Genomic DNA, 22,464 nt, shown 5'->3' on the forward strand with positions numbered 1-22,464 from the left:
GTGTGTTACTCTGAGAAGGCAAATTTCAAATCCTTAAAATTAAGGAACCACAAAAATTGCAGTGCCCATTGCTGTGCGATTTTTGTGGCCGTTTGGTAAAGCCATCATTTCGAGAAATTATGACTTTACCAAGTATAAAAATAAATCTATTTATTAGCTGTTCGAAAAATAGCCCTGTTATTGTTTAAAACTGTATATTATGGATCTGTTGAGCAGTGCCCCCTCCCCCGAGCAACTTCTCTGTCGCATTGCGGGATTTTGCTGTACGACAGTTACGCAATTGATCTGGCATAACGATCCGGTACACGAGTTTATTAAGCTATAAAACTTATAAAGAATGAAACACAGAAATACTGTTCAACAATCTAGACTATCAAGGGTGGGGGTTATGACCATCATGTCCTCCCATCTTTGAACACATTATGGTGAATACTTTATCACTGCTGCCTTCCCATGATTACGCCACATTCTGCCACTGATCGTAAATCAAACAATTAGAACTCGCCCAGCTATCTGAAATTATGTCACAAAATTTCTCATGCATGGAAAGTTAATAACTATCCAATATACACCATCGTATGACAAGCGCTAGTTCAGCATGTCTGACTCTCGCAAGGAAATATAACTATAGATGATCATTACTAATGCTACTTGTCCGCTTTGAAATGGTTCTGGGGCATAACAATCATCCCCTTATCTCCCGTGATACAGGAATACACAGAAAGGAAGAGGGAATAGATAGAAGAGACATATTTAATTTTGTTTTGGGAAAGGGGACCTACATCATAAAATTTCTGTTATCTTGCGTTGTTAAAAGATTTCATCTCTGTAGAAAACGTGCCATGAATGTGCAATCAGATAAGAACTTCTAGTACAGTAAATATTGAAAAAACATAGACGAATCATAATTTTTTTATTTATAAGATTCCTATTCAGCTGAGAAGTCCAATTAAACCATGACAATATAGGCTATTTGACATAATTTTAAAGCAGATAAAAAGATAAGATAGTAAGTACAAATTTAAATTTACATCCGATCCTCTCAGTACAGTTTAAGTGACCAAAAAAAAAGTGTGAGAGCTATCAAAGATACCCATTTAATTTCCGATTCTTCGTTTCATTCGTAATAAGTGACTTACCGTCTATATAGTCGCTGACATAATGAGTCATCCTTCTCCTAACGTCACCGTATAACCCCCTTCCTATTCGACATCTGGGTTCCTGAAATTAGGAAACAAACTTATATTTAGTTAAAACTTAGGTATACAACGATGGTATAAATATGAAAAAAATTCTTTTTATTAAATATCATTGGCATTAAGGCGTCTCAGTAGCCAGGTGGGCAGGAGCAGCAGTGCGTAGCACACGCTTCTTGATTAGACCGGGGTTCGAGCCCGTGACCACCGGATGCGGAAAGGTCAGGGAATGACCACCGCATATCCTCGGAGCAATATGGCCTTAGTTGCTAATGCTCCTAAAAAAAAACCAAATAACAACTAGCATTAAGTATCAAAAACAGAGTTTTACTTCTTGGGATGGTGTCCACTTTATCTAAACACTTTTGACACCTCTGCTAAATTTATTACCTTTCCCTGGGTATTATTTAAACATTTTTCAGAGAAATTTCTTGGTTGTTGTAGGATTAGAATTACAGGAATTCGATTTCTTATTTATTTTTAAAGTTCCTATTGGTTAAAAAGTCCTTTTAATGGTACGAAGAAAAGAAATAACAGTCACCGTCTTCTTCACACGGGCTGGAAAATGTCCGGTTCGAAACCAGTCAATGAGGCAAGGAATTTCTATGGTTTTTTCCAAAAGGTAGCTGAGTTAGTCAGTAACAGGCGTGGGTTGCATTGTTTTACCTCGGAAATTCGAAGTTTTCGTCCAGCAAACGGGCAACTCGACCACAGAATACAAGCAATTTACAGACTATCTCTCATAGCCTTAGTTGCTTTGGCGCTAAACATACACATACTATACCGTTCAAGTATTTTTAAGTTATTTATTTTAAACATTTTTATTAAAATGCCTTTTTGACAGACATAGTTCTAATATAATACAATATTCAGCTGTCATAACGGTAATTCATTGATATATTAAAAAGCTCACTTATTATACATTGTTATGAATGCCACATATGGACATTTACTAACTCGGCTAGGGAGTGAAATATGCCCATAAAAGTTTCTTATATCCAGATGGGACTCGAACTAATTGGAGATCATTAGCAAACCATTTTGAACTTAAAATAATTATGCTTTTATGAATCATATGTTGTATATAACAATTTGTACAAGTCTGATATTGTATGCAAATCAAGTAATATAAGGTCTGGAGAGAGAGAGAGAGAGATGGTTATTGAACTGTGTCGTTTAATTGAAAATCAATATGGTTGGTGCTATAAGATTTAATTCATCAGGACAACAAGCAGATTTTGCCAGTTAAGAGATAGGAGTGCTATAAAAGAAGCCCAAAGATTACTCCTTCCTGTGGAACTCTTACAATAATCTAATAGATATAAGATGAAATCAAGTTAAGTAATGTAAGCAGTCTGAAGTATTTCGGAATGTAAAAATATTCAGACTCTAAAAATAATTATATAAATGTAATTTATTTAACTCTTTTTATAGAATTCGAGGATGTATTATATATCTATTTAAAATGCACACTGAAAATACCGAAATAATTTGACTATAATCAGATTGCATTAAAAACAAAGAAATAATGACATGCATCTGTATTAAAAATTGTCGAATTCCTTCTTGTATGATATTAATAAAATAGGAGTTCCTCAACAAGTGCTTCCAAATGATCTATAGTATATTAATTTTCATACTATTTATTGTATCGGGCTGAAAAACCAGGAATAACTGAAGGACAAGTCTCCAACATGTACCACCACATCTCCAAACAAGTGGCAACACCATAAGGAACGATTTGAGATTATCTAATAGATTATCTCCTGAAGTTCTTCTTTGGGCATACAGTACAATATTACTATTCTGTGACTGCTACAAAATGTTTACAGCACCCTGCAGAAGTGTTTATACCGTACGGCTTTTCCGTTTTGCCGAGGTGCTTCTTGCTTCTCGGAGTACAAACTTTTCTAACAATCCGAAATGCCATTATTCACTAGCGTTTCGGTAGGAATAACAAAATACTCCAATGAGCAACGAAATATGACCACCTATTTAACATGTTCGGGTTCTCTGGACACGAATGTAATCTGAATATCAAACAGATCTAAATATATTGTACAGCAAACAGAACCCACACTTGCACTAGTAGTCAGTGGAAGATCCACAGCTCTGCTCTCCAATTCGATCACTTATAATCTCTTCAACCTATAAATCTCACTAAATCCACACAAATAATATTCTCCTGGAAACAGTCCCTGTCTAATATAGTGTCTTTAATCTGTTAAACCATCATAAAGAATGATTCATCCCATCCTGATTTTGGAGCAGAATGAGATATATCTGACACCAAGCCCTTATTTTATCAACACGTTGAACAACCATTCAACATGCTCTGTTTTTCCGAGTACCTCTGTTTGTTTGGAAGATCCATTGGATCTTCCGGACAAACAGAGGTACCCAGAAATTTTTGGAGGGTAATATACATATTTTCTTCGCCACTACTTAGAAGAATTAGTGATGAATACTTAAGAAGTATTTTAAAAGCCAAATTATATTGTAAAACTAAAGATGGAAACAAGACAGTATAAATTTAAATGAAAAACATGAAATTATTTTTCGTTTCACTTCGAATTTGACAATTTTTAAAGAAAATCTTTCTAATATTTTTATATAAAACTGTTGTAATTACAAATCAACGTCTAAATATTTTCATGTCGTAATTGTCATTTTAAATAGGAGCATATAAAAATTCCAAGCTCATTATCTGAATCATTTTCCCATTTTGTTTCCCAACACAATATACTGACGCTCTATGCTCTCTATGGTTACTCTAGACATCTCTACCGAAGTCTAGGAATTTTTCTAGTTTTTCCCTAGACATCTCTACCGAAACTAGGAAAAAACTAGGAAGTGATGTGTTGCGTGTTTACAACACGGGCTAATTTAAAATCCTTAAATGTATGCCAAGTAATCAATGATACTTCCTTTCATTGGAACCCACTGTTCTATCAACTTTTATAAACCATGAATTCTATTAGCTACTCTTGAAATACAGTACACCTTACAACTTGAAAATATATTTTTCTTTTGATCAGTTAAGATATACAATAAACTTAAAGGAGGCATCAGTAACCGTTTTTTATAAGTTGTTAAAGAAATCCACTGTCACGCGTTAGAGGAAGTTGTATCCTTATCGTTAAACATGAACCAGTATTCTCGAAATTTATGCAAGGTGCAGCTGACTTGAACTTTAGTGTTCTAGCTTTAGGATGAAGTACATAAAACTACGCCACAGGGGTAAAACGACTTGTTCTCCGTGAAGTCTGCCTACCATCAAACGTAATACCACTGCAGCTCATGATGGTCGAGGACGGATTAAGAATCCAGATGCCACCTTTATGACTATAAGCTTATAGGACGTGAGGAAATAGACCTTCCAATAACAGAGGCATAAAATGCACGGAAATGCTGATTCGACTGTTAAGAACAATGTTATTTTATTTTTCTTTCAACGCATTGCTTAGAGCGGAGGCAAGAAACATTCTGGATAATCTGATGTGCCACATCATGGTAGAATATTCCACCTTAGTTCCCCCCACCTCCCTTGTGATACATTGCTGATTTCAGCATTAGAGATGGACGAGAGCTTAGGTATGATGAAAGAGTTGCGTAATGTTCATACTCTGCCCATATTCCATTTTAGAGATACACACACACGAAGAGGTTTTGTTATCTTTTACTGTGTGAAACAAGAAAGAATAAAAAATATTTTATTCTGAGCTGCTAGGATCGGTATAAAGTATTCTGAGCTGTAAAGCAAACATACTGTGAAATAGCAATAAATCCACAATTCACTCAGTGATTACAAAATTATGACTACTTTTTTATACTATGCCGCATAGCTTACAGTATATAAAAGCCAAACAGCTTTTTACTCTACAGCAGTGGTAATTGGCATTTGGTTGTACAAGTCAAAGTGATAAAGTAGCAGTTATGGGACGCAGAAAAGGTATCGTGGAGTTTCAGAAAGGAATGATGGTGGAAGCTTATGCATCGGGTGCTTCCATATTGAGAACGGCACGTCTTTTCGGTTGCTCACAGCCCACTGTGAGTAAGGTGTACAAAGAGTGGCGTCGAACGGGTCAAACCACTTCCAGCCGACAGAACTTTAAAGGATTACGCAAGGTGGATGTTCGTGGTAAGCGAAGGGTGCAGTGTGTTCTACAGGCTCAACGGTAGGCTACTGCGCCACAGTTGACATCGCAGTACAATATGGGGAATGCGAGAATAATGTCCCAAATGACAATGCGTCGCACACTCAGACGCATTGGATTCCATAGCAGACGATCCAAGAGATACCCTCAACTCACCGCTGATCATCACAACGACGAATGCAGTGGTGTCAAAAACGAGCTGTTTGGACACTGGAGGAACTGGAAATGAGTATACTGGGCAGATGAGTCCAGATACCTGGTGTAACACCCCGACGGACGCCTTTGTGTGTGGCACAAGCAACACGAGTCCTTAGACCCATCATGCTTGGTGCTCACTATTCAGGCAGATGGAGGTGGTTGCTTAATATGGGGCATGTTTTGCTGGAAAGGACTAGGACTGCTGGTGCGTATGGACCAACGTTTTATTGGCGAGATCTACCGGCAGCTCTTAGAAGACCATGTGCACCCTGCCATTTTGCGTTTTTTCCGGAGAGAAACGGGATCTTCGAAAACGATAATACGCTGTGTCATCGGGCCCGCACTGTGCACAAATGGTTAGAGAAACATGGTGAAGATATCACTCCCTCCAAATTCGCCTGAGCTCAATCCAATTGAACACCTGTGGAATGTTCTAGAACGAGAAGTGAGGCGTATGGTTACGCAACCATCATCTATTCCAACACTGTGGAAATGCTATGCCTTGCAGGCAACATGGCTGCAGATCTCAATGGACGTCTTTAGACATCTAGTGGAGTCAACGCTTAGGCGAATAGCAGCTGTTATCTGTGCGAATGGTAGCCTAACACGGTATTAGGTAGGTGGCCGTAATTCAGTGATCACTCAGTATACACATTTCCCACACTAGAAGGGAGCATAAAGCAATCAAAGATAATAAACTAGCAATGTGAGTCGGTGCTTGTAAAGTTGGTAAAAATCGGATAGATCCTACAATTTCAGATCCTGACAAACCGGCTTGAAGCATCATCTGGTTTTTACTTGGTGAGATTGGAGATATACACTATATGACAAAATGTATTTGTACATATTTCCACGATAGCTTCTGTTGTGTATGTGCCAGAAGTCTTCCGCGCATGTGTATCGGCTAAGATATACCAGAGCACAAATTAATTTGATTTGTATTTTACAATAAAGATAATTTATACCTCATGAATCCGCTTGAGCAGCAGCAGTAAGAAAGAAGTCAGTATGGAATGTGGGTTGCAAGAGACTTTCAAAGTGGGATGGAGGTCCCACCATCACTTTTCTGTGCGCATAAAACCCGTATTGGTATTGGTATTTTTGGGCACAAGGGCAAGTGGTGCCAAAATGTGCCTATGTAAAAATTCGATCCAATTTGTCATCAGAGTAAATCATATATTCGTATTTGCTTAAGAAAGGTAAATAGTTCATTTAAATTCGCATTGTTTCCAATAATATGGGCGAGTGATAGAGGCTCTTTCAGTCGTGACAATGAAAGGAAAGTATTTTTTCTGAAATGGGAACAGTGCGTACAATCTAAGAGTATATGCTTGTTAGTAAGTGATAATATACAATGCGTCCATCGAAGTGGGTCATCCTCCTTGAGTAGATATATATAAGTTGGATGTGTATACCCTATGCGTAATCTTGCTAGAACAACCTCTTCCTGTCTGTTTTGCCTGAAGCTAGATTTCCATAGTGCTGGTTTCTCTTTGATTTCTAACAATTTGTTGTTCATTTGTGACCTCCAGATTTCAGACCACTGAACTGTATAGTTTTTTTTTTTTAATGCGCTTCAAATAATCTATATATGGTACTTGGTAATGTGATGATATTGTACTGTTTGGTTGCCTGGTCTGCAATTTCATTACCTGTGATACCAGAATGCCCTGGGATCCAGCAAAATATCACTGCATGATTCTTACTTCGAAGATGGTTTAAGCAGGAAATAATTTGTTTTATGAGGGGATGTGATATTGAAAATTTATTGTCTAATGCAGACACTGCACTCATGGTATCTGTGTATATGTGTATATTATATTGCTAGTATTATGGAAAGTGTTTATATTCTCTAGGGCTAATTTTATTGCATATAATTCTGCAGTCTGACTGCTATATTCAACTGGAAGTGATACAGAAAGTGTAAAAGAAGAAAAGACAGCAGCAACACCAGCGGCAGACTCTGTTATCGAACCATCTGTTTCGATAACATTGAAACGTTTCTTTCCTCATTGCTGAAAATAGGTATCACAATGAGGGAGATCAGGATGGATCATGTACGTCGTTCTCTTGAAGCATATTGCCAAAATTAATGTGCCAGGCGTGTATCAATTCTTTTAATCGAATACTATTTTCAGTAGTTTACTGTTGTAGAACGTGGTCCATTCAGGGGTGAGAAGCAATGGTCGAACAGGATGGGCTGGAAGGCTTTGAATTTTGGATGCATAATTAAGGAGCAGAATTTTCCTTCTAAGGTGAAGTGGAGGTTCATACGCCTCTACATACAGATTCTGGACAGGGGATGTTCTAAAGGCTCCTAACGCAGTACGAAGGGGACTGTGTTGAATGGTATTCAGTCTGGTTATTGTACTTTTCCTAGCCGAGTCACAGACAACCGCTCCATAATCTAAGCGAGACCTAATAAGAGCATGATACAAATGTAAAAGAGTATATCTATCAGCACCCCATGCTATAGCAGAAATGGACCGAAGAATATTTAATTTCTTTAAACAAACACTTCGGATGTATGTTATGTGAGAAACAATGTTAAGTTTGGTGTCCAACATTAATCTATGAAAAGAAGATTACTAGTGAGAGGTATCAGGTGGTTCTTTAGCCGAAGTTCCGGGTCTGGATGCAGCTTGCGTTTTTTTGCAGAAGTGAACTGCAACTGTTTTTTGTTCTGACATACGATATCCATTCTCCAGTGTCCATATTTCTAGCTTATTTATGGAGAGTTGTAGCTGTCTTTCAATAGTATGAATATTTTTTGAACTGCAAGATATAGTTAGATCAGCGTACATACAGTATATAATTCTACAGTATTGGGAATGTTGAGGATTATAGTGTTCAGCCTAAGTGAAAAAAAGAGTAGCGCTAAGTATTGACCCTTCTGGGACACCTTCTTCTTGGGTATAGATACGATAAAATACTGTTTGATAACGGACCTGAAAATTTCTGTTTTGGAGAAAGTTTTGAATAAATTTCGGTAAATGTTCTCGCAATATGCCATATATCCAGCTTGTGTCAAAAGTCTTTTCAATATCCAAACTTACCATTATAAGATGTTCATTTTTCACATAAGCATTACGGATATTAGTCTCTGCTTTCACTATGAGATCCAAAGTGGCTCTATTTTGTCTGAATCCAAACTGATTGTTGTTTATCAGCTTTTAAGTTTCAAGAACCCAGGTGAGTCGTCTGTGTATCATTCTTTCTAGAGTTTTACCTAGACAACTGGTGAGAGAGATTGGTCGGTAATTTTACGGGAGTGATTGATCTTTCCTGGTTTGGAAAAGGCTAAAATAACAGAGTGATGCCAGGTAGAGGTATATGTACCTTCAAGAAAGATCCGGTTAAAGAATGTTATTAGCAAATTCAAAGCTACATTATTTAGCTGTTTTAGCATTACATAAAAGATTCCATTGGCTCCAGCAGCGCTATTAGGTGATCTGTTTAATATTGCTTGGAGTTCAATAAGACGAAAAGGTTAACTGTAAGCTAGAGACTGGGTAGTTTGGAAATTTACCTTATATCTTTCTGCTATGGCTTTGATTTCTAGAAAGGAAGCATCATAAGCTGTAGTGTAGTGGCGGACGTTTCAGAGAAAGTCTGCAAGCGCGTTAGCTATTCTTGTGCGTTCTTGGTTAAAATTGGAGCAGTAAAATTTTCCAAAGAATTTTACTGCTAGTGTCCTTTGTGATAGAGGAGGCGAACTGTATCCATGATTCTTTTTTGGCTTGTGTTCTAATTTGTCGTGCTTTTGTCTTAAGCCTTTTAAACTGAATTAGGTTGTCGGTGGTTGGAAACTACGGAACAGATTCCAGGCTTTATTTTGTTCCTTTTTTTGCTATGGTACAAGCGTCATTCCACCAGTGTTCAAAAGCAGAAGACTGTGGTATTGCTTTGGAAGCTGCTGCTAGTATTTGCTAATGTGCTCGGTGACATCATCAATAGACCTTAGTCGTGTCAACTGGCTATGAAAGGAGATGGGGACAGAATACTTTTCCTAATCTGCTTTGGAGAATTTCCATAATACTTGATGATTAGGGCAAGGTGTCTTCACTGTTTCAATTCTGCACAACAGTGATCATTTAAAACTGTCCAATCTATAATAGGAAATAACTGAGGGGAACAAACAGATAAGTCAATTGCTGACACAGATCCCGTGGAGAGATGAGTGTAGGCGATATGACCAGTGTTCAGCAATGTTAGGTTCAGTTGGTCTATGAGCTTTTCTATCAAGTGCCCTCTATTATCCATGTGAGCAGATCCCCATAGTGGATGATGTGCATTGAAGTGACCAAGAAGACAAAAAAGGAGATGGTATTTGTTTTATAAGATCTAATTCTTTCAAGGTGTAGACATTGTTAGGTGGAAGGTATAATGATACTAGAGTTATTTGTTTTCCCCATTGCTACACGTACTGCAACAGCTTCTAAGTGGGCCTGAAGAGGAATGTTTCTAGTTGGTATTTTACAATCCACTAAAACTGTAAACGCCTCCATGTGCGTAGTTTGAAGAATTTATCTTTTCTGTAGGCTGTATAATGTTTAATCGAATAAGTTACCTGTGGATTTAAGTAAGTCTCTTGCAAGCAATGACTACAGGATTATATTGCGAGATCAAATCGTAGATATCATCAGTATTACTGCGTAAACCTCTGCAATTACATTGTATAATGTGCTGCATTATTTGGTTTTTAGAGAGTGAAGAATATTCTGTCTGTTTCTTGGAAGAGGGAGCAGTTTACTTTTGACGATCATATTTAGTCTTATCCTTTCTGGAAAAAAAAGGGCGTCCATATTCTGTAAATCATCAGTTACAGTAAGTGAACATTCACTCTCCATGTCATCTTCTGCATGAAGATCAAGGATTGTTTCTTCTTGTGCATTTACACCTTCGCTGTCCATGCTGCTTGAATTGGGTTGCAGTAATTCAGTGGCTCGTTGCCTTTGTGGTTTCCTTTGTACTTTATCGAGTGATGTAATTTTAGATGGAACTGAGGGTGGGGTATTGTTTATTTCGTCGATTGAAACAGGTTTGTTAGTGGGCTGATTTGTCAATAGTACAGATCGTGCCCATTCTGCAATGGATGTGTTAGGTGGGATTGACACCTCTGTTTGGGTCGCAACAGCTTGACAGTTTTGGGTAGCAGTAGCATAGCTACCTTGACCTGCCTTCTTGATAAGATACTTTCTTTTCGATCTTAAACTTCTGTATCTTTTTTTCCATTTTCAACAGATCACATGATTTTGAATAAGTTGGGTGATCCTTCTTACAATTTGGGCACTCTGGAGATTTTGCAGTAGAATCTGTTAGAATTATTTCTCGATCAACAATTAGGATATGTAATTTCACCTCTGCGTGTTGTTTGAGAATGACCGAATTTTTGGCATTTGAAACATCTTAAGGGATTTGGAATGTATGCACGGACTCGGCAGTGCAGCCTGCTTTCACGGCATTTGGTAAATTTGGCGTACTGAAATTCAAGATGACATTTCGTGTTGGAACTAGTTTACTGTCCTTCCGGGTCATAATTCGCCTTGCTTGTGTTACTTTTTGTTCTTGTAATTCCGTAACTATCTCCTCTTCGGTGACGTTCAATAAATCCAACTCAGTTATCACTCCTTTTGAGGAGTTCAGTATATTAGCGGCGCGACTTTAATTGGGATTCCGCTTATAGATGACAGTTTCAATTACAGTTCAGAGTGTTTTGCTTGCGTGGTTTCAATTAATAGCTCTCCTAACTGGAGTCGTTTTACCATTTTTGGGGTTCCGGCCGAATTTTCAAGACATATTTGAAGAACAAAGCTTACAAAACCACTGATTACTGGTTGAATCAATAATGAATGCATTATCAGAAAAGCAGGTGGTTCTGATTTGCTAGAATCTGTTCTCATTCTTTTCGGGAGACTGAGATCATGTTCCCTTCTACGGGAGTCAGTATGCTCAGAGCTTGTGGGCTCTAGTGGTGGATATTCGTCGCAATCCATTGTTGCTACTTTTAGCCCTGGGAGAGGGCTTCCTTCTCCCAGGTTACCGGCCCCGCCACGTGGAGGCAGAAGCGGTGCCAACCAGTGACCAAACGATCAGAAAAATAAGAAAGTAGTACGTTGCTAGCGGAGGTAGCGGTAACGCTGCAAGCGAGGTTAGCAGTAACGTTGCTAGCGGGTAAAGCAGTGACGTTGCGAGCGGAGGAGGGTTTATAAAAAAGCCAGTACTCGCCCTAGAGCAACACCAAAAAATCGCACTATAACTCGCTTGGCACTTGAGGCCATAAAACTCGTCTGAACCTATCAAAATGGCGGATAGGTGATACCTCAAAGAAAAATGTATGGACGTTTCGGATGAACCACAAAGGTAATTAATGCCACATGAACGTGATCTGAGCTAAACACTACCGACCAAGTCCAAGAGGCCATAAGAACATCTGTCAATAAGTCAACAATCCGCAGGGAGCTGCATAGTCTTGGGTTTAATGGTTGGAGAGCTGCAGATAAGCTCAATATCCCGGTAAGCAGTGCGAAACCACGTTTGCAGTAGTGTCGTTCCAGGTCTTCATGGACTCCAGAAAATGGCAGAAGATGCTATTCAGTTACGAATCTCGCTACACACTGTTTCGTTCCGATGGATATATTTAGGTGTGCAGATTGCCCGAAGTGCTTCTTGTAGGATTATATTATCTCGACCATGAAATTTGGTGGAGGCAAGGTGGTGGTGGTATGGGATGTCTGAATTGGTTCCGACTTGGTACATTGGTAGTCGTGCCTCAAAGTAACACTTAGACAATTGCACTTACACTCCTTTAGATACTTAGACAAATGTGCTCCGTACACCGTAGCAATATTGCCTAAACCAGCTCTGGCAGTACCAACACAACGACGGGCCGAGGTTTGTGGACAATGAAAACGAAAGTTGGATTGGCTGGGACAAAGCATAGACATCAACCCTGTAATGATTACCTGTGGTGCGAACTGGAATGCCGGATTAGGCCGAAAGTAAAACGGCTTTCTTCCACACCAATTCTGGCAGGTGTTTTGCAAGAATAGAGGAAATTCCACCCACCCGAAACCTACCGGAAGCTGTTAAAAAAGCACGCGCAGTAAATTCAGGTTGTTATATAGACCAAATGTTGTTCTGACATGTTATTGATTCAAACGCCCTTTCTACAATTACTTGTGTCCCTTTTCTCTATGCAGGTTAATTAAGTGTCGGCATCATCTGGATGTCAATATTTAATTTATGCAGAAGCTAAATTTATTCCTCTTGTTATTAGCTTACCTAACTTTACCACACTTATTGATGTTCTCATGGGAGCATCAATAACTTGTCCCTAGCTTTCTTTCATGCGAGGCACCTTATTTGCTTTAGCACTAGTCAATGTAATATCAACGTACTAGCTAAAAGTCTTTTTATTCGTTTATATAACATTATTGACAATAATGACATTGATACATTCCTTCTAATGGCTGACGATAGGGATCGATCCCAATTGTTAGCCATAAGGTGAAAAATACTTCTTCAGTGAAAAACACTGACGAACTGCATGTTTTTAATTTTTTTTTTCTCCTGGAAATTGAAGTTTTGCTCCTCGAAAACCTAAAATTTATAGACACTGCTTATATTCCTTGGTACATACAAAGACAGTTTCACCAACTGCTGCACGAAGCGCTTCTTTCACTAAATGTATAAATACATTACGCGCCAGTCAGTATCCAGACACATCAGTTTCGATTGACGTCTGCCATTAACTTCAATAGCGTATCAACCACATTTGGCCACTGTGACGCATACCACTCTCCAGGAAAGGCTGTTGTAGTAAGATTTAAGGCGCATCAGTAACTCAGGGCATATTGCGCCGTTTATGTCTTAAACTGCATATGTTCTCTGGTCGATTTTCCTGTTTTGTGGACTAAAATCTCCACTTTTAAGGAGATAAAACCTGATACCTTCGCTTAAAACCGACTAGCTCAGCCACGTTGTGAAAAAGGCCGATAAACATTCCTGGTTTCATTGACAGGATTCGAACTCAGGTCTTTTTCACCCGGTGTGTGGGAGACGGTGATTATATCAACTGTGCTACCCACGAGGGCCACCTGGGTAGGCTTTCCACCGACTAACATTGCAGCGGTATAATCCTCCATTCCTCATCTAGAACAGCGACCATTTCAGCTATTGATGTAGGACGTGTTTGGTTTGGCCCTTTACCAACGCCCTTGTTTATCACATAAGGTGGTCTAGGGTTCAAATGGAGACTCTGAGCTGGTAATTCCAACTTTTTTTACATTCATATCCATGGACTCTTCTCGAAGAGATATTGTCTGGGACATTATCCTGTTGAAACAAACATATATCTGCCACCTGCCACATTGTAGGGAGTATGGAACTATTCTAACCGTTATAGTAGTTAGCGGCGTTCACGGTTCTCGATACAACTATCACACGGTTTTGGGCTATACCATGAGAAACAGCGACACGCCATTAATCTACATCCTCCGAACTTCATTATTCGCATAATGCACTCTGGCAACAGACGTTCTCCGGGCACCAAAAAATCAGCTCGGTCATCTAATCCGAATAGGGGGAAGGAAGCGTAGTACTACACCCTATTCCGAATAGGGTGGTGCTGCTGACAAATTGCGGCATATATTACCAGGTGAGACTGCTGATTGTGGTTAGTGATGTTTGGCTTATTCGCTGCCGCACCTCGCTAAAAAAATCGAAGCTGTGAAGCTCTGTACGTAGTGTATTCATCAATATCTGACGAGATTGTACTACCAGGTACCCTCTGGTCACGTGAACAGATAACATGACAGACGACCGATGAATTCTTGGGTATCACAGTTGGTAGAATCGCTGTTCTCCACACACCGGGTGGAAAAGACGTGAGTTCGAATCCCGTTGATGACGCGAGGAATTTTTAAGGGACCCTTTTTCAGAAAGTGGCTGAGTTAGTCGGTCTCAGGAGAGGATAGCATGGTTTTTATCTCCGGGAAACTCGGGTTTTTCGTCCAGAAAACAGCAAATCGACCACAGAATACACAATTTACAGATATATTATATAAGGCGCAATATGGCCTAAATTGCAGATGCGTCTAAAACCCTACAGCAACAGCAAGACGATCAATTATGGATTGCGTGGCTCATCAACAATTGCACAAATTGACAAGCCAGCAATGTGACATCCGACAATAACACTCCACTTGAAATCAGTCAGCTGGCCCAAGTAACATGATAAGAAAAGCTACCTTCTGTGACTCACCTTCCTTACCAATTTCAGTGGCACACTGTGGCCACAGATGCCGACGCGCCTAATAAATCCCCTACAGGGCATAAATAAAAGGGTTTTACTTATTAATTTGATGGCCGACACAGAAATGATACTTTATGTATAAAATCTATGTACCCATGGGACAAGATGCTTGCTTCTGCTAGGAGGATATCAGCATTCAGATAATTCAGGAATGGAATGAACCTAGAAATCTGACACATTCTCCATATTTAATGATAGCCAGCGTGCTCTCTATTGTTATTCCAAATCCATACCATATAAGGTGCAATAGCTTTCTCTTCCTTGATTAAAAGTGTCACGATGATAAATAAGAAGACGAGGTGAGTTTGTTCGCATTATTTATCTTCGAACTTTTCTTTTCGATATCCATCTTGCAATGAGTTCATGCATTTTATTAACGTTCCGTGCACAAATACTTCAAATGAATGGCTGAATCAACGCGTTCTGGTAGTCAAAGCTGAATAAAGGAAACCACGCATTACATCCAGCTGACAAAGATAACAAATTTTATTTAAGGCGTTTTTGGTGGTTCTTTCATTTTAGCCACGTCGCGTTGGCGGGATATCTTTCTGTTTGACACGTAATCAATAATCTTTTAGTTTCCAAATATTTTACGGCCGAGTTGAACAACATCTCTGCTTTTAATCAATCACGTACGGCAAGATTTCTAAGAGAACTTGACAAAGTACAATTGTGGAAATAAAAGATAGTATTATGTAACTGAGAACAGCGACATCTTTAGGTCGAATTGTATGGAAATGAACAGCTTATCAAAATGGCAGATAAAGTATTTTCACATTTCGAATGCGAACGATTATTTTTCAATTACGTATGAAAGCATAAAACTCGTAATATTCCAATAATAAAACTGAAAATGTTCTGCACAGGTTTTTATTTGAGCTAGTTTATTTATTATACGAGGTATGGCAATAAAGTTCCACGAGACCGGATAAAAAAAAAGTTGTAGTTCAATCTTCCTCCAACAGATGGTGGTACAGAGATTGTCCAGTAGCTGTTACTTGCAACCTGTAGGCTAAGAGGTTGCAAGTTAACGTTCCGTCACGATTTTGCAATGGAGAAATGAATGAACATCAAATTTTGCTTTAAATTAGGACAATCTGCAACAGAAACGTATGAAATTAAAAGCTGTTTATGGTAGGGATGAAACGTTAGAAGTTTAGACGATGCTGATCATGTTTTTCGACAGACAGGGTGTGATTCACAAGAAATTTGTATCTGAACGGGGAGAGAGTGAATGCTATGGTCTACGTACAAGTGCTTCAAAGACTATTGAAGCATATTTCGGGTAAGGCCGCAATTTCGAGAGAAAGGCAGCTGATTCTTGTTACACTACAATGCCCCGCTCAATCCTCACTTGTTGTGAAGACATCTCTGACGAAACCTGTCGTTCTACAGATTAATCATCTACCCCACTCTCCCGATCTATCACCAACGGACTTCTTCCTCTTTGCCAAGGTAAAAAATGCCCTCATAGGAGGGAGAGAGATTTCAGGATGTTCAGAAAATAAGGAAAAACGTAACCGCCGAACTGAAGATAATCTCTTTGGCCCCCTTCTCTCTTTTCAGAAAATTTTAGAACGGTGTAGTACGTGCATCTACGTTGAAAATTCCTCTGATTACACGCAGCTGTCGTGGCTTCTTAAGAGTAATACATTTTGGGGTTGCGTTTCCATATTTCTTCATTATTTTCCATAAACTCTATTTATAGATATTCTACGTAATATAACCTGGCTAATTTAAACTCATGTGATTCTTTTTCCTGGGGTTATCCCAGAGTATTTCAGAAGAATTTTCCAACCATTCCTGTACTGAAAAAAGCGACTGAAGATGAAATTTTTTCTGTGTTGTAGGAAAGGTTACGTTCTTGGCAATGTCACACTTTGACAGCATTACAAAAGTGGAGGACAAGTTGTGGTATGAAATTCCCAATATTTCTGCTTCTAAACAATATTTTATATTCTTCAGATGAATACAGGGTGTTTCAGTTAAACGTTTCAGAACTTCTAAGAGGAGTAGGGTACATCCTGACAACTCGAAATCATATAGCAATGTGGGGTCGGAAATGCTTTCCAGAAGCGGTGTTGTACACAGAAGCACCATAAAGAAAAGAGACCGTAAGTGAGAAATCGTTTTAATAATACATGAAAAGAAGCAAAAGGTACATGGATTAAAGTAAGTGTTCGAAGTTTCTTCCACGGGCTACAATGCACGCCTCACATCTCCGACGCATGGACATCCGAACATTCTGGAATACTCCAGGCGAATTTCGAATTTCTTCGGCAGCTACTGCGATTCTTGCAACCAGCTCCTCAGCATTGTCAACAGGGGTGTCATAAACTAGCGATTTCATATGACCCCAGAAATAAAAATCAAGACATGATAGGTCAGGTGACCGAGCAGGCCAACGCACGGGACCACCACGTCCGATCCACTGTTGACCAAATGTGACATCCAGGTAGTTACGAACATCTCCGCTATAATGGGCAGGGGCTCCATCGTGTTGGAACCACATTGTCTGTTGCGTCGATGCAGAAATCTGTTCATCTCTCAAAAGTTGTGGCAATACTTGCTGCAGAAAGATCAAGTAGATAGGTCCGGTTAGACGACACGGTAACAGGTAAGGTCCGATGAGGTGATCTCCCATAATACCGGCCCATACATTGACCGAAAATCGAATCTGTGCTGCACGACGTCGTATTGCATGCGGGTTCTCGACCGTCCAGATATGGTCGTTATGCGTGTTGAAAATTCCTTCCCTTGTGAAGGATGCCTCATCGGAAAACAACACTTCAGCAGGAAAAAGGGGATTTGTAGCCCATTTTCCAAGGTACCACTGTGCGAAAGCAATACGAGGTGCATAATCCTCCGGTTGCTGTGTCTGGACACGCTGCCTGGAGTATTCCAGAATGTTCGGATGTCCATGCGTCGGAGATGTGAGGCGTGCATTGTAGCCCGTGGAAGAAACTTCGAACACTTACTTTAATCCATGTACCTTTTGCTTCTTTTCATGTATTATTAAAACGATTTCTCACTTACGGTCTCTTTTCTTTATGGTGCTTCTGTGTACAACACCGCTTCAGGAAAGCATTTCCGACCCCACATTGCTATATGATTTCGAGTTGTCAGGATGTACCCTACCCCTCTTAGAAGTTCTGAAACGTTTAACTGAAACACCCTGTATAATGGTATTATGAATAACAAAAATCACCCTGTACTTGCATATAGTCGCTAATCCTTTGAGATGATTATAAAAAAATTATCATTCACAATAAAATTAATATTGAAACTACGGTTCTGCCTAAGTTGCTGATATCTTTTTAAACTGTATAGTATCATTCAAATAATATAAAGGGTCCAAAGGCGGGCAACTTGCGTGGTGAGATTGGCAAAAGGGCGACGGTACGAGGAAAGACTTCGATTATGTGGGCTACAGAGCTTGGCAACCAGTCAACTTAGAGGAGATTTGATTGAGGTTTATGAGGCTCTGAAAGGGATTGGTAAAAATTAATAATGGAGGTCAAATTTTCACAGTAATAAAGAATTCCAGAACTAGGGGCCGGCCGGCCATAAATTCAAATTACAGAGGAAGACGTTTAGACTAGACTGTAAAAAGTTTTCTTCTAGCTAGGGAGTTGTTGATTAGCTCAGACTATTGCCCCCGCAGGTAGTTGAGGCTAACAATTTGAAGGAATTCTAAGGTCAACGGGATAGTTACTTTCATGAGGAGGAAAGTGCATAATTTGTTGTTTCTTACTTTTTCTTTTTCTTTTTTTTTTTTTTTTTTTGAGCCGGTGCAGCAAAAGCTTGTGGCTTCCATGCACTATATGGCTATAACTGGACAAAATTACAATAACAAAATGTTTATCACGAATATTTTATCGTGATAAACAGTGTTTCCAAAGGCGACTATTTGATATAACAGGCAACCTGGCATGCAAATTCCGAGTATTCAATAGAAATCGATCGATCTACCACCTTACAGAGTCGCACATTATGCAAGTTATATATGCCTATAAAAACACGGGCTGCGACCAGATCACTTCATTCCCGTTTTTTGGCTTGCTCAGTAGGACAGACACATCTCCAGTACTCAGAATGGCAAGTCGTCGTCGTTTAGATGATTCTTTGAGATAGCAATCCATTGGACGACTTGAAGTCGGGCATTCGCAGGCGAAGTAGCACGTTGGCTTAATGTGTCATGCAATTTCGTTTCGGAACTATAGAAGCAGTTTCGGGGGACAGGAACCATTAGAAGAACTAGCCAGGGTCGTCCCAGGGAATGGGGCGACCTTGGCCAACCAGAAGAGACCGCTCTCTAGCTCTCTCACCTACATCAACCAGAAGAGACCGCTCTCTGGCTCTAACGGCAAGACGGAACCCTGCGATATCCTGAAGTCAACTGTCTCTTGAGGTTGCTGTGGCCACAGGTGAAAACATTTCCAACCGCACTGTATTAAGAAAGTTCACTTTGTGATTTTAAGTATGACCCAGAAAGTTCAATTTGTGATTATCAGTATGATTCACTGATATCTGGAGCTATCTACCCTATCGGCCCAATATTTCTATCTTTCTCCTCCCCCAGTCTTCAGTCTATTCCCCCCCTCTATCTTTACTTTAGCGAAAACCCACGCACCAAAAATTTAAATATGTCAAAATTACCTTTCGCCCATATTTCGGTCTTCCAAATTCAAGCGACATCACCCCTACGTCAATGGCAAATCATTTTTTTTTTTCAGGTTCTAGCCGCCGAAATCTCAGGAAATTAAGCGGCAGGACCTACCAGAGTAAATCTAAGTCTACTGGGCTCCTGGTCTGCCTCCATGGGGCAATGTTGGGCATCAGCAGGGGTACAGCGGCTAAATGACCAGAAGAACAACGGTACACAACACGACACATGTATAATATCCATACACTTTTAAATCTCTGGCATTTCCAGAGAACTAGTTCACCCACAACGAAAGCTACGCGGAGATGGGGAGAACCCCTGGTGTCACTTGACACTAAATACACTTTACTTTACTAACAGCAAACCACGCAGAGATCGTAGAAACTGGTGCCATGAACATGTGACTCTGACAAATGGGGTAGAGTTCTGTTCTCTAATGAGTCCTGTTTTAGCCTACAAGCAGATTCTAGACATTATTTCATCTGGACACAACGAAAAATGCGATACCATCCCTCCAACATCACAGAAAGGGACACCTACGGTGGAGGCTGTATTCTCGTATGGGGGTGGAATAATGATAAACGGCCGCACCCCCCTCCATGTTTTTGACAGGGGTACCGTAACTGCGCAAGAGGTAAAGTAATTCATTCCTTCTTGGTATCTGCTTTGAAACTGAACGAGGTAAATAACACATGAAGTTCTGCTTGACATCCGTGAAATGATGTTACACAAGAGTATTGCTTAACCATATCAGAATTGAGTATAAATTGTTAATTATTACTTCGGGATGTATGTGAACTAACCTAGTAGTGATTAAAATTAGATTAAAGTAACAGCTCAGAGCCGTCACAAAATTTTCAGCGCTTTAAAAATTCAAGACCATGGTAGAAAAAGATTCAACTACGAGCTTAATATGTTGCACAACGGTGGCCAATTTTATGCCGAAACAGCAAGAAATTGGCCACCATTATCACAATACTTAATTTTACACCAATGATATTACGATGTTATTAAAGCATCATTAAGCCGAATTCAATATTATGGTTGTTGGATAGAGATTTCTCACCGCGTATGTTTTTACTAACTGGACATTCTTCAGAATACTAAGGGTCTTCCTTAATTTTATAGATATTCAGGCGCTAAGCGGTTGCTTTTGTTATTTACTCACTCCCTGATTCCATTCTTCCTTCACATATGATCCTTACTCTGCAATCATGCATGCTTTTACAATAATGCCTCAATCCAGAGCAAGGAACATCAAATCCACTGAGGATGCTCTACTCCATCATGGTAATGAAATATAGTCAAATGCTTTCCAAAACCACCAGTATTCCTCCTCTACATGATGATACTAACAATAGTCAATTATCCCGTTGATTAAGTCAATCTGTTCACTAGGATATTTTTTGGAATTTGACTGTTTAATATCCTTTTTCTTCTAAGTATTATCCAAAAATACAATCATGTTCATAGAAAAATATGGCGTTGCTAGAGCTAATTGTAATTTGATACGCCCCACGACCCTGAGAGACAATGTTTTTATAAAGTCCTTAGCTATTTAAAAAAAAAAAAAATACAAATTCTGAAGCAAAGCATCATAAGGAATAAACCTTTTACGCAATTAGGTACAAAATTTAATGGATTTTTTCTCCTCCATTTTAAGGTGTCACAGAATAGGTTACAGAATGAAAAGTAGTTTTTACAATATTGCGTTGTTTTATGTGAAAAATGGTAAAGTCAACGGTTGCCTCAGCAACACAAAACTTTAATAGTTTACCTTTTTTATGAAAATAATCAAGTGTCATTACGGCTTTATTCCGTTTTCAAGTTCTCAAACATATCTAGAGTACATATGGAACTGATGATGTACTCTGGAACAGTCGGAGCTTTTTCGGTGTTTACATGCACTGATATCCCTATAAAATTACAAGGGTACATTAAATCTTACCCACAGATAAGCCTAAACGGGCTTAGAGGGGAACAGGCATTCTATGTGTTATCTGACACTCAGTCTAAAACACTGATGGATCCAATATCTTTCTACTTCAGAAGATTTAGGAGAAGTCTGGTTGGCCTGCCTCCCTAAAATCCACTCATGACACCTTCTCGATGGTAAGCCCTGTTACGTCACATAGGTGGCAACGAACGTGTAGAGTGGTTCTCTTCAAGACGCCTGGTCTGCGTGAAGAGGAAAAGACCAAACCCTCCAGCACATGACAGCACGGCGAAACAAATGGCCCTCTGTCACCAACGGCTTTCACTCCCCCTCTTACGGCAGCGAGAAAATCAGAGTGGAAGCAGAGGGTGCTAAGAATCTCTGGGTACGACCAGGCTGCCATGCAGGGAAACTGAACTTGGCCTGTTACAACGTAAGATCGCTCATCGGTGAAGATAGGATATTAGAACTGGAAAAGAAATTAGAAAATGTGAATTGGAATATCATCGGTTTGGCTAAAACAAGAAGAAATTAATCACTTATAAGTTTATCAAGTGGAAATCTGCTGTGCACCAATGGAAACAGTGAAAGGAGCGAAGGTAGAGTTGGCTTTCTGGTCCATAAAGATATAAAAAACAAAATTTTGGAATTCAAAAGTACATCACCAAGAGTGTCAAGACTACTACTCAGGATTTCTAAGAGGTACAAGCTAAAAGTTATAATGGTTTATACACTAACATCGAGCCATGATGATGAAGAGGTTGGAGAAATGTACACCGAAATTGAGAGTCTTCTAGATAAGCAGAAACTCACTACACTATCAATGCTAAGGTTGGAAAGAGACAAAACAGCGCAGAAAGGGGAACTATAGGAAATTTTGGAATTGCTGAAAGAAATGAAAGAGGTGAAAGACTTGTGGAATTTGCAGAATCTTGAGGAATGTCAGTAATGAACACTTTTTTCAAGAAAAGGGTGAACAGAAAGTGGACATGGAA

At 39.4% G+C, this 22,464-nt stretch overlaps 1 protein-coding gene across 3 annotated transcripts in view; it reads right to left on the bottom strand.

The window, feature by feature from the left end:
* LOC150086107 (solute carrier family 4 member 11-like) overlaps positions 1–22,464 on the bottom strand; it is a 478,166-nt gene that overhangs the window by 93,343 nt on the left and 362,359 nt on the right. For all 3 annotated transcript variants that reach the window (XM_090373714.1, XM_090373715.1, XM_090373713.1), the window contains one exon: positions 1,140–1,221. In XM_090373714.1, the coding sequence (XP_090229840.1) occupies positions 1,140–1,221 (82 nt within the window). The remainder of the gene's footprint in view (positions 1–1,139; positions 1,222–22,464) is intronic.

The sequence above is a fragment of the Mastigoproctus giganteus genome, chromosome 5 (genome assembly GCF_048544385.1).
Source record: "Mastigoproctus giganteus isolate SK-2022 chromosome 5, ASM4854438v1, whole genome shotgun sequence".
NCBI classification, from domain to species: domain Eukaryota; kingdom Metazoa; phylum Arthropoda; class Arachnida; order Uropygi; family Thelyphonidae; genus Mastigoproctus; species Mastigoproctus giganteus.